This window comes from Bufo bufo, chromosome 2, assembly GCF_905171765.1.
Source record: "Bufo bufo chromosome 2, aBufBuf1.1, whole genome shotgun sequence".
Lineage (NCBI taxonomy): Eukaryota > Metazoa > Chordata > Amphibia > Anura > Bufonidae > Bufo > Bufo bufo.
In genome coordinates, this window is record NC_053390.1 from 8,600,839 (window position 1) to 8,613,749 (window position 12,911).

At 46.8% G+C, this 12,911-nt stretch overlaps 1 protein-coding gene across 1 annotated transcript; it reads left to right on the forward strand.

The window, feature by feature from the left end:
- Positions 1 to 3,784: 3,784 nt before the first annotated feature.
- Positions 3,785 to 5,320, forward strand: LOC120991976 (activin receptor type-1-like). The gene has a single exon (XM_040420739.1). The coding sequence runs from the start codon at positions 3,791 to 3,793 to the stop codon at positions 5,318 to 5,320; it is 1,530 nt and encodes a 509-aa protein (XP_040276673.1). The 5' UTR covers positions 3,785 to 3,790.
- Positions 5,321 to 12,911: the final 7,591 nt, after the last annotated feature.

Genomic DNA, 12,911 nt, shown 5'->3' on the forward strand with positions numbered 1-12,911 from the left:
ACCCCTAGAAAGGTCAGTGAGGTTTGCATTAACTGACATTTCTTGGGATTTACCTTCAGTCCGGCTTTCACCAGTAATTACAGCAACTCGCTTAGCAACCGCATATGTTCTTCTTCACTCTCAGTGGCCAAGAGAAGATCATCTACATACTGCAGGACAGCTTCAGGTTTGGAAAATTCCGTCAACACGGCAGCCATCTTCTTATGGAAAGTTGTTGGTGAATTGTACAAGCCTTGTGGTAATCGAGTCCATGTATACTGGTGGCCTTTCCAGGTAAAAGCTTGTACTGTGATTGTTCGGCGACAGGAATGCTCCAGAAACCATTACAGATGTCTAATGTACTGAATACCTTTACTTATGGAAGTATTTGGGAAAGGAGGGTAGAGGACTCTCTGACAACTGGTGCGCTGGTCGGTGTAACCAAATTCAACTTAAGATAATCCAGAGTCTCCATGACTAGTGTTGAGCGAATTTCCGTTTTCAAGTTTTGCGTACAAGGTTCGGGTTATCTAAGAATTCTGCTATGGATTCCGCTACCACGGACTATAACTTTATGGTAGCAGAATCCATAACATAATCCTTAAATAATTTAAAATAGTAGGGCACACCACCACTTGAAGCCACACGGAGACTTAATACAAAGATATTTATTATAACATATAGTATTTGTGACATATAATGTTAAAATTTACTAAAACACATAAATTATTACTATAAAATTCCTAAAATACAGTCATCAATAGTGTAATCGGCTGGGTTATAAACAAAATCTTATATGTAACAGTCTTTTCTAAGGGTTAATTAACCCAAATGATGTCCCAGGACGGGATTCAATCTGATAGTCAAGTATAATATTTTAATGATAGTCGCTTGTATTTTTGTGTGGATTGGTTGCCACTTATCCTGAATCGCAGTAATTCCGCAAGTAAAACGCTGCCTAATTGCAAGACTAAGCCGGAATGATTTTTATAGGCTGCGGTATAGTGCGGTTTTCACTTGCTGCAGAAATGGTGGAAAAAACTTTCGGGATCCTCGGTGGTTGTAGTTAGCTGTGCCGTCTTAGAGATCACCTGGAAGCGAATACCTTCTGCGTTATTTGTTCATAATATGCAGGGTTGACTTTCACCAGGAAGGATAGGTCTCAGCAAGAAATGGCAGGTATCCAGCCATTTCTTGCTGAGACCTATCCTTCCTGGTGATGACTGTATTTTAGGAATTTTATAGTAATAATTTATGTGTTTTACTAAATTTTAACATTATATGTCACAAATACTATATGTTATAATAAATATCTTTGTATTAACTCTCCGTGTGGCTTCAAGTGGTGGTGTGCCCTACTATTTTAAATTGATTTTTTAATCATTCTAAAGGATTGGGTGAATCCTTTTGCAGGTGCACCCACACCATTCTTGAGCAGTAGGTGAGCCCTCTCTAAAATATTTGAAATAATCCTTAAATAACCCAAATCTTGTATGCCGAACTTGAAAACAGAAGTTCGCTCATCCCTATCCATGATCCATCTGGTTTACTAAGGTGATTTTCTTAATGATTCACATTATCAAAATATTCCCTGCTCTAACAATGACTCAATGGTTTTCTGGGTATATGGCTCACTATCATTTGGAAGAGGCTGTTGCTTTTGGGTCTCATGAGCTCTTCCTATATAACCTCCTCACCATCCATTTTACCACAGTCATGCTTATGTCTAGTGAACATGTATTCATGCTCTTGTATTATCTCTGACACCTTCGCATCATCATGACTGGGAGTACAAAGACCTCTGGTTTCTTAATTGCATACACAGCAGAGGAATCAGAGACAACACAATGCTCTCATTACCATGAAACCAGATCCTCTCATTTACATAGTCAACAATAGCTCCATGTTGTCCCTGGAAATCAGAACCTACAATAGAGACAGAATCATGTAAATCCATCAAACACGCCTTTAAATGAATTCCCTGTTTCTCTATCTGTAACACCGTCTCCTTTGCTTCTATGGTCACAACATGGGGTCCCCGAAAGGCTTGTAAATGGAACCTCCGCCCTGTAGACAAAGGATGTATCAGGGGTTGAAGCGCATGTACAATTGGGAGAGGCTCCAGTATTAATCAACATCTTCTACTGGGGGCCTCTTTCCACGGCCGCAAAAATTATCGGTCTATTGCATCCATCTCTCTTGAACTCCACAACAGGAGGGATGGAGGCAACGATTTCCTAGGTAGAGCTCGCTTGAGGAGAACTATTAATGTGACCTTGAGAGCAATCGATCACATTGCATCTAACAATTTGCCCAGAAGTCTGAATTGCTTTCAACTTCTCGATCTCTCTTAAGGCGTCTGACAATTGATGCTACAAGTCTTTGAGTTATCAGCAGGAGGTACAGGGGCTTTTTCTTGTCAATATGTACAATTCCTCGAGATATGACCCACCTGACCACATACAAAACATCTAAAGGCTTGTCCTTTTTCAGAGGGTCCTTTACAATATTGTGAGGACTTCTTAACGATATTAATCCGTCACCGCCCTAAGTAAACAAGCCAGGTTTTAGTGTTTAATATCAGGGAAGTGAAGTCTCCCATTTATTGTTGGCAGTTGAAGTAGGATATACGCGATCCGGGATTTCTTACCTCCCCAGATAATGTACGGTATAAATGATTCATCTTTGGTATAGCGGTAAAGTAAGAAAAAGAGAAAGGAGCCGAGGAAATGCCACCATTTTCAGTAAATTGACCCTTCCTAAGTATAAGAGTAAAGTCTTCCCATTTACCTGATGTGGATTCCAGGTTGTTAATACAGAGACTGATGTGGGATCTGTATAGTTTAGCCGGGTGTCTCGTCACGAGTATTCCCAGGAATTTTAATGAGTCCGTTTTCCACTGACAGGGAAAAGCTGAGGACCATAGTGGTTTGGAGGGGCTGCCGAGTAGCAGTATCTCTGTCTTGTCCCAATTAATAGTGTAGCCCAACACTTTCCCCACCTGCATGACCTGTTTTGGTTTGGTGACTAGAAGCAAGATATTCATCTACAAATGCCGTGACCTTCAGTTCTCTAGCACCCACCCAGAGTCCCTCAAAAGCCAGACATTGAGCCAGGACAGTGGTCGCTACTGCCATCCTGGGGAATAGAGATTAACCAGGAAATATAACCTGTTGGCTATCTCTTGTTTGGGCGGTTTCGGGGTGTTTCTAGCTTTATGCATGGCCGGGCGTAGAGAGTCGTCCAAGTATGAGGAGACTTGTGAATGGGTAGATCTCCCAGCCAAAGATATAGTAAATCCCAGCAGGATGGCGAACAGGAAGACTGCTATCAGTAAATTATGATATGGATCCATCATACAGTACGTGACTGAAGGGGCAGAGAATTTGGTATCAGAAGGTGATACCAAAAGTGGCCACATGAGGGCAGCAGGACTCCAGAAATCTCCTGCTGAGGAACTAATAGAGTTGGGCCCGGAAGTCAGTGACCCCTGTGGTTGTTTTATGCTGCTCTCTGATTGTTTAGTGGAGTCTATTGTTTCACCCTTTTGTCTGATTGGTCAGTGGAGTCTATTGTTTCATCCTGCTCTCTGATTGGTCAGTGGAGTCTATTGTTTCATCCTGCTCTCTGATTGGTCAGTGTGACTGTATATATGTAGCCTCCAGAGACCGGGCATCAGATCACTTGTGTTCGGCTCCTGGAGCTTTCTGCTACAGCTCCACAGCTTCTCTCCTGAAGACTGCGAGGACTTCTCTACTTCTGTCAGACTCCGCTGCTGTACTCTGAGGGGATTGGATATAAAGGCTGTACAATGGTGGATGGTGGTGTAATTATTCCCATACTCATAATGGTCGCCTTTTCATCTTCTAGCATGGAAGACGAGGAGGTTAAAGGGAATTCCGTCCAATATGAATGTATGTGCGAGGGGATTTCCTGCGGCAGCAGAGACCGCTGTTACGGACAGCAATGCTTTGCCTCTCTCAGTATGAACGATGGTCTCTTGGTTTCTCAGAAAGGCTGCTTCCAAGTCTACGAGCAAAGCATAATGACCTGCAAGACCCCTCCTTCTGCTGACCAGGCCGTGGACTGCTGTCAGGGCGACCTCTGCAACATGAACATTACAGCGCACTTACAAAGTAAGTCAGGCACCGTCGAGACGTTAAATTCCAGCGTGGAAACCGTGGCAATATTTATCCTGGCTCCAGTAGTCGTACTAATAGTGCTTTCAGTTGTGGCCCTCCTGGTCTTCCGGAAAATTCAACAACGGCACATGGAGCGGTTGAGTACACGAGATGCGGAGTATGGGACTGTAGACGGGCTGATCGCGTCCAAAGTGGGGGACAGCACCCTTGCAGATCTGCTGGATCACACGTGCACATCTGGCAGTGGGTCTGGGCTTCCCTTCCTGGTGCACAGAACAGTCGCCCGCCAGATCACCCTTGCAGAATGTGTTGGTAAGGGTCGGTACGGAGAAGTATGGCGCGGCCACTGGCAAGGGGAAAGCGTCGCCGTAAAGATCTTTTCATCCCGAGATGAGAAGTCCTGGTTCAGAGAGACTGAATTATACAACACGGTGCTGTTAAGACATGAAAACATCCTAGGTTTCATTGCCTCCGATATGACTTCAAGAAACTCCAGCACACAGTTGTGGCTTATTACGCACTACCATGAAATGGGATCCCTCTACGATTTCTTACATGTAACCACATTAGATACGGTGACCTGTCTCAGAATTGTCCTTTCCATAGCCAGCGGACTAGCACATTTACATGTGGAGATTTTTGGTACGCAGGGGAAACCTGCTATTGCTCATCGGGATTTAAAGAGCAAGAACATTCTAGTTAAGAAGAACGGACAGTGCTGCATTGCTGATCTAGGATTGGCCGTGATTCACTCACAATCAACCAATCAGCTTGATGTTGGGAATAACCCCTATGTAGGAACCAAGAGGTACATGGCTCCCGAAGTCCTCGATGAGACGATCCAAGTGGATTTTTTTGACTCTTACAAAAGAGTTGATATCTATGCTTTTGGCCTGGTCCTCTGGGAGGTCGCCAGACGCACGGTTAGCAACGGTATTGTTGCAGATTACAAACCTCCCTTTTATGACGTTGTTCCTAATGATCCTAGTTTTGAAGATATGAAGAAAGTTGTCTGTGTGGATCAACAAAGACCAAACCTTCCTAATAGATGGTTTTCAGACTCAACGCTAACATCTCTGGCTAAATTGATGAAGGAATGCTGGTATCACAACCCATCGGCAAGACTCCCAGCCTTGCGCATCAAAAAGACTTTAACAAAAATTGACAATTCCTTAGATAAACTGAAATCGGACTGCTGAACGTCAGTTAAAAAGAATTGGACACAGTGCTTGCTTGCCGAGGTGTAGACTGTTTTTCTTCTTTTTTTCACACTCAGCGAGAACCACCGGACAGTTTTTAGTAACTGCATAATTGTCCCGCACAACTATCGATTTATCACTTACCGGCCCAGCAGGTAGCAACTGCCGCTGGCTCACTTTCACTTTACTTGCCACACATGCAAAATTTGGAACAATCTTACCCACTGTTGTCATGGGTTCGGCAGTCCCGGGAGACCAGGATACTCCAGGATTCTCCATTACACGATCACCTGGAAGCTCCTTAATGCAGTGTTTACCACGAAAAACGCCATGACTCTATCCTCCTTCCAGACGGGGGGTCATACTCTCTGGAAACCTTTCCTTGGGATCTCCAGCCGTAGAATATGAAACACTTTCTCCGCTCCATAACTTCTGGACAGCTGCACGCTGTTGTGGTTGGCCGCCCCTAGCAACTGCCTCATGGCTCCTCCGCACATCCTCTCTAGGACTCTGCTCACACATAGGAATTCCTGAGAGCCACACCGCTCTCCACCTCCTTTTCTTCCCGACGGTTGCCCTTGGCAACGGCACATATCACCATCTTTTCCTCCGGCACTGGACTCTCAGCAAGGTTCAGAGCAGACTCCCCCTGTGCAGCACTTGGCTTCCTCAACAAGCAATTTGTTTCCTGCACCAGCTGCTTCATTACTTTCTCTGTGGCCTCGGTTTTCCGCCAAACTGGACCACTTCTCACAGAGGACATCACCTCCGGTATGAGAAAGTTCCGCCACACTGGACCATCTTTTACCCAGGTCGCCATTTTGACCCAAATTTTTTTCCACCGGTCAGTCTCTTTCACATGGGCATCCGGCCCTTTCTGCCTTGTCTTTGCTCTCAGCAACACCTTGCCTTTTCATTACTCCTAGCAGCCTGTTGTCTTGCCTGCATCCGACATGACAAATTGAACCTCCTGACGTCAGTTCTATGTTGGGATCACGTGGAACAGTCTCTTCACTTTCACCAAGACATGACGTTCACACCCCCTGCGGGTACATAAGGTCAACTTGGCACAGTTTTACACAGACACCCCCTGTTAACTTGTGTCATCCTATCAGAGAAGAGAAGCTTGTTTCCAGTTAGGCTGATGAGCCACTGACTGTTTAAGGAGGGCGGTCGTGGACTTCTGGGACCCCCCCTTCTTCCCTTGTGTGGCCCCCCCCTTTTCTGGTGGGGGGGAGGATTTGAGCTGGTTCGGCTCTGCTACATGGGGAGCTGGTTTTGGCAGGAAGGTGTTAACACAGCCCTGTGCTTGGCCTGCCCCCCCTTGTGCTGCAGGAGTCAGCCCCCTCTGCTTTAAGTATTTTCCCCTCCTTTATCTCCCTCTTGACTGGCCAGCGACGGGTTTGAAGGTACCTGGCTCAAGATGTCCGCAGGAGACCCTCTGATGGCTGCTCTCCTGGCGCGTATTGAAGTGGAGGGAGATGGCTGGTTGCGTGCGCTACTGCAGGAGCCTGTTCAGCAGCACCAGCCTCCTCCAGCTTCGCTCCCTCCTGAGCTCTCTTCTCCTCCCCTGCCCCCTCCTCCACAGAGGAGCATAGCTGTGATCCCAGCAGCAGGGAGCCGACGTTCCACCCGCCCCACTCGTCCTCCCAAGCGATTGGGACATAGTCCCCCTGGCAGGGCGCACGCTGTGCGCATTAACCCCACCGGGCCTGCCATTTTACATAATGTGCACAGGGCGACTGTGGCCTCCCCAGTAAGTGATGTACGGCCATCGCAGCACAGCTCTCCCGCGCTGTGGAGAGCACATTGCTGCCAGCTATTGGTGCTCAAAATAGTTCTCCCTCAGCTTCAGGCCCCCCCTCACCCCCCCGGCAGCTGCAAAACCGCATATCATGCCATCTATCCCCACTCTGCCCCAGGGATCCCCTAGTGTTGCACCTGACCCCACTGAGATACATGTGGATCGGCAGCTAATAGGTCGGTAGGAGGCTCAGCCGCATTCACATGTATCTCAGTGGGGTCAGGTGCAACACTAGGGGATTCCTGGGGCAGAGTGGGGATAGGTGGCGTGATAGGCAGTTGTGCAGCCCCCCTCACCCCCCCCGGCAGCCTCCTACCGACCCAGTAGCTGCCAGCCCCATGCGTTTACAGGCGCCCGTCCCTTCCCAGACCCACCAAGCCATGTCACGGAGACGTCGTCGGAGATCTCCCTCCTCCTCTTCAGAGGGTTCCAGGAGGCGGAGTCATCACTATTCACGTAGGCGCCAGTCCCGACGCCGCTCCAGGGATTCCGGGAGAAGTCGGTGCTATAGGTCCTCACGATGGCGCTCCCCGCCATCTTCGGACGTTTTGTCGGGCGCACCTGGGGAGCCTGGTTAAAGATCACATTCTGGACGTTCACGCCGAGAGCCTCATCACCTCTCCAGGGCCTCCAGCCTGGTCTCTCAACCTCCCCGGCCAGACCCGCCTACAGCTACGGTAACAGTGCCAGATCCTCCATTGCCTGCTATCGGTGAGTTTCAATTTATGGGGGCTTGGGGGGTGGGTGCCGGGGGGCCAGAGGTTGCGGCGGCCCTTAAGGTAATTCTTGACAAATTGAAACCTTCCTCCACTCGGCCTACTATGCCTACTGCGAAACCCTCTTTGGTCCAGGCGAGCATTCATAAGGACTCCATCTTTTGCGGCGTTAGTCCTTTAGGGGCACATTTGGAGAAGGAGATTAAGGAGAAAATTTGGCAGAACCAGTATGTGGACATTTGGTCTTTTTATATATGGACACCATTTACAGCGCTTACAAATCACATGGTGGTTCCGCACGGTGGAGATATGACGAGGAATTCCGCCGTCGCCTTTCCCTCCAACCCGATATCGGATGGGGGGGTTAAGGCTGCTGATGTGCAGTTGCGGTTGATGGTATCATAGCGGCCTCCTTTTCCCAGCGCGGCCACTGGTTTCAGTCAGGGATCAGTGGCCGTGTGTCGCCCGGGAACATGTTGTCTGTTTAATGAGGGACATTGCAAGTTTGCCGGGCTCTGCAGATTTAAGCATGAAAGCATGGCCTACATTCAGCATCCCCTTGCCCCCGCCCCCAACCCAAACAACCCAAAGGACCCCAGTGACCGTAGAAGAGCCTTGGTTTGACCAGTACCCCAATACACAGGCTGCATCGCAGCTTCGTTTTGGATTTACGTTTGGGTTGTTCATTCCTTTTGTTCTTGGCCATGTCCCTATTTTTTTGGAAAATCTTGCATCAGCAAAAGAACACCCCTCGGTTCTCCGCAACAAAGTAGCGAAAGAAGTAGCGATAGGTAGAATCGAAAGCCCCTTTACTTCTCTCCCCTTTTATAATCTTCGGATTTCGCCCTTGGGCGTGGTATGGGAGGAGTTTCTTTCCCTTGGTGGGGCCCGGGACCTGCGGAGGGATGAGGTACGCCTGCAGGTTACGATTGAACTGTTATTGCGCTTGCGCTCCTTGGGTGTTTCTGCCGCTGTGGCCCAACGTAGGCTGGCTGGGGTTTCTATTTCATTCCCGTATTCTTGGTTGGCCTGATGTTACCGAAACCTTTATAATTACCCAAGCCCTTCGGGGTTGGCGTAGAGAATTTGTAATGCCGGCGCCCATTTTCTTATCAGCTTCTTTGTAAATGTATTTCTGCTTGTCAGGTGGTTTGCAGTTCCCCTTTTGAGACGGTTCTTTTATCCACTGCGTTTAGCCTTTCCTTTATCGGTGCCCTCCGGGTGGGTGAATTGTTGCCTCCGTCGCGTAAACGTTCAGGGGGCCTTCTTCCCTCGGATATAGCACTAGGTAATGGGTCGGTGCGTATTAGAGTCTGCAGTTCTAAGACTGACGTTTTCGGTGCATGAATTCTGCTTCACCAGGTTCCGGGCTTAGCATGTCCGGTAAGCTTGATACACCAATAGATGCAGATACGCCCAGGCGGTTTTAATTTGTTGGTCCATTAGGACCTTTCTCCTCTTACAAAGTTTCAGATTACCTCCCTTTTTAAATGATGCTTGCGACATGCGGGCGTTGATGCTGGTTCGTATGGCACTCATTCTTTCCGTATCGGCGCTGCTACAGAGGCAGCCAGAGCTGGCCTTTCCGAGGCTAAGGTTATGCGGATTGGGAGATGGCGCTCCGCTTGCTTTGTAACTTATACTCGCCCTGATCTATTATAAAAAAATATATATAATAATAAAATATATATATATATATATATATAAAAAAAATAAAAAATACACCGCAGCACATCCAATAGTGAAAGGTGGGATCCTTTATTCACCCATGCGACGTTTCGGTCCGCTTGCTGGGACCATTTTCAAGCAGGTGTGCAGCCCTGAATTTTCGTTATTATATATATATATATTTATATATATAAAAAATAAAATAAAATAAAAAACATATACCAAAGAGGATGAGGACATAATCCTACAGGGCTTGGTGAGTGATCCCCAGTTTCTATCTACTCCCACCACTGTTGATCTTAAAAAACAGTATGAAGCTGACGCCAAAAAAATTGCTTCCATGGACTTGTATCTTATGACATTGGGTCAATATTAAAAAGAACACAGAATTCCCAGGGGGATTCGCTCACAATTAAAACCCAATTTATTCCCTGGTGGCTCAGCATGCGCATTGAAGTTTGTGCAGATATCAAATAAATATGCCTTTGATATCATACTGCTCAATTTAGAGTACTTGCAACAAGAATTGGTGGAAGTGAAGGAGAGATGTTTGAAAACTAAAACTGCACTTCAGTCACTACTTAATACAGAGGAATGGAATCAGTATGACCAAAATTGTACCCAATATCTGGACAGATTTGTCAAAGATCAAGAGAGCATAAAAAGAAAAAAATGGCTTCGTGACTCGGATGACTATGCCAGAGGAAGAATATATACCTGGCAAGAAGATACACAAAGGAGACAGATGCCACCATATCGCTCTGCAATGAGGAAACAATATCCACAACCTAATCAACATCAACAGCAACAACAACAAAATAATATGACAACGGCACCTATACTGGACATTGCATCAACTTCATCAATGCCTTTTTTAGGCCAGGGACCTACACCAAAAGAACCAGACGAGGAGGGAGGAAGCATTATAAATGGAGAAAACATCAAAAACCAGAGACCACAGAAGCAAACGACACGTCACAAAGGGGGCAAACAGTAGGGGTGGAAGAGTCTCTTATCTCTAAACAAACTGTGGTAAATAGGTCTTCAGTTTCACTGTCTGATGCACAGATTGCCTTATTGTCAAAGGGTTTGTCATTTTGCCCTTCCACAAAGGTCGATTGGTTTCAGCTTGAGGTGGATATGCAGCGCCTGTTCAGGAATATCAAATTGCAAATTTGGTTTTCTGAACATCCACCTCCAGCTGACCATAGATCGACTATTGGTGGATCCGAGCTCACTCTGGGACAGTTTAATCTGTCTCCCAAGAGTGACTTCATACTACAGATTAACCACCATACAGTTGAAACATTCATTAAGGCTGTGACATTGGATATCAGTGGACTAAAATCCAGGGTCCTTGATACACCTCTGCAACATCCAAATATGACCTCAGCTGACATCAGATCATTGGACGAGTTATGCCATGACAGCAGCCTCACCATAAAATCGTCCGATAAGGGCGGTGCGGTTGTTGTCATGGACACGTCCTGGTTAGGGATGAGCGAACCCGAACTGTATAGTTCGGGTTCGTACCGAATTTTGGGGTGTCCGTGACACGGACCCGAACCCGAACATTTTCGTAAAAGTCCGGGTTCGGTGTTCGGCGCTTTCTTGGCGCTTTTTGAAAGGCTGCAAAGCAGCCAATCAACAAGCATCATACTACTTGCCCCAAGAGGCCATCACAGCCATGCCTACTATTGGCATGGCTGTGATTGGCCAGTGCAGCATGTGACCCAGCCTCTATATAAGCTTGGGTCACGTAGCGCTGCACGTCACTCTGCTGATTCAAGCATAGGGAGAGGTTGCAGCTGCGACGTTAGGGCGAGATTAGGCAGATTAACTCCTCCAAAAGACTTCATTCTGTGATCGATCTACAGCTGTGGATCATTGAACTGCTATTATTGACTTGCTCACTTTTTTGAGGCTGCCCAGAGCGTTTTTAGATCACTTTTTTTCTGGGGTGATCGGCGGCCAATTTGTGACTTGTGGTGCGCCAGCACGAGCTATCACCAAGTGTATTTAACTATCGATAGTGTGGTTATTTTGTGCTATATCCTACATCAGCTGCAGGCTGAGCCTGTGTCACCGAAGTGCATTTAACCATCAACAGTCTGGTTATTTTTTGGCCATATACTACATCAGCTGCAGGCTGAGCCTGTGTCACCGAAGTGCATTTAACCATCAACAGTCTGATTATTTTTTGGCCATATACTACATCCGCTGCAGGCTGAGCCTGTATCACCCAAGTGCATTTAACCATCAACAGTGTGGTTATTTTTTGGCCATATACTACATCTGGTGCAGGCTGAGCCTGTGTCACCCAAGTGCATTTAACCATCAACAGTGTGGTTATTTTTTGGCCATATATTACATCAGGGGCAAGTTGAGCCTGTCACCCAGCGCCTAAAAAATAGACCTGACATTTCTATTCAACCAAATCTGCACAGTTTTAGCTGGTCAAGTTATTAGTAGTGACCGTCAAAGCAGACTTTTTGTTCTGGGTTGAAAAAGCATTTCCAAATTTGCCATTCTGAAAATAACTAGTTTGTGGTATTTGAGGCCTACTTGAAATCTATCCCAAAAAGAAAATCTTACATTGAAGTTATTGATAGTGTCATTCAGAAAAACCTAAGACACACGCTAGCGTGCTGATAGAAGTGTCATTCTGTGATTAAAGCTATAACTGTCACACAGCGCAAAAAAAAACAGGTCTCACATCTCTATTCAACCAAATCTGCACAGTTTTAGCTGGTCAAGTTATTTGTAGTGACCGTCAAAGCAGACTTTTTGTTCTGGGTTGAAAAAGCATTCCCAAATTTGCCATTCTCAAAATTGTGGTGAACGGGAACAATGAGGAAAACATCTAATAAGGGACGTGGACGCGGACATGGTCGTGGTGGTGTTAGTGGACCCTCTGGTGCTGGGAGAGGACGTGGCCGTTCTGCCACAGCCACACGTCCTAGTGAACCAACTACCTCAGGTCCCAGTAGCCAGCAGAATTTACAGCGATATTTGGTGGGGCCCAATGCCGTTCTAAGGATGGTAAGGCCTGAGCAGGTACAGGCATAAGTCAATTGGGTGGCCGACAGTGGATCCAGCACGTTCACATTATCTCCCACCCAGTCTTCTGCAGAAAGCGCACAGATGGCGCATGCAAACCAAGCCCATCGATCTGTCACATCACCCCCATGCATATCAGGGAAACTGTCTGAGCCTCAAGTTATGCAGCAGTCTCTTATGCTGTTTGAAGACTCTGCTGCCAGGGTTTCCCAAGGGCATCCACCTAGCCCTTCCCCAGGGGTGGAAGAGATAGAATGCACTAACGCACAACCACTTATTTTTCCTGATGATGAGGACATGGGAATACCACCTCAGCACGTCTCTGATGATGACGAAACACAGG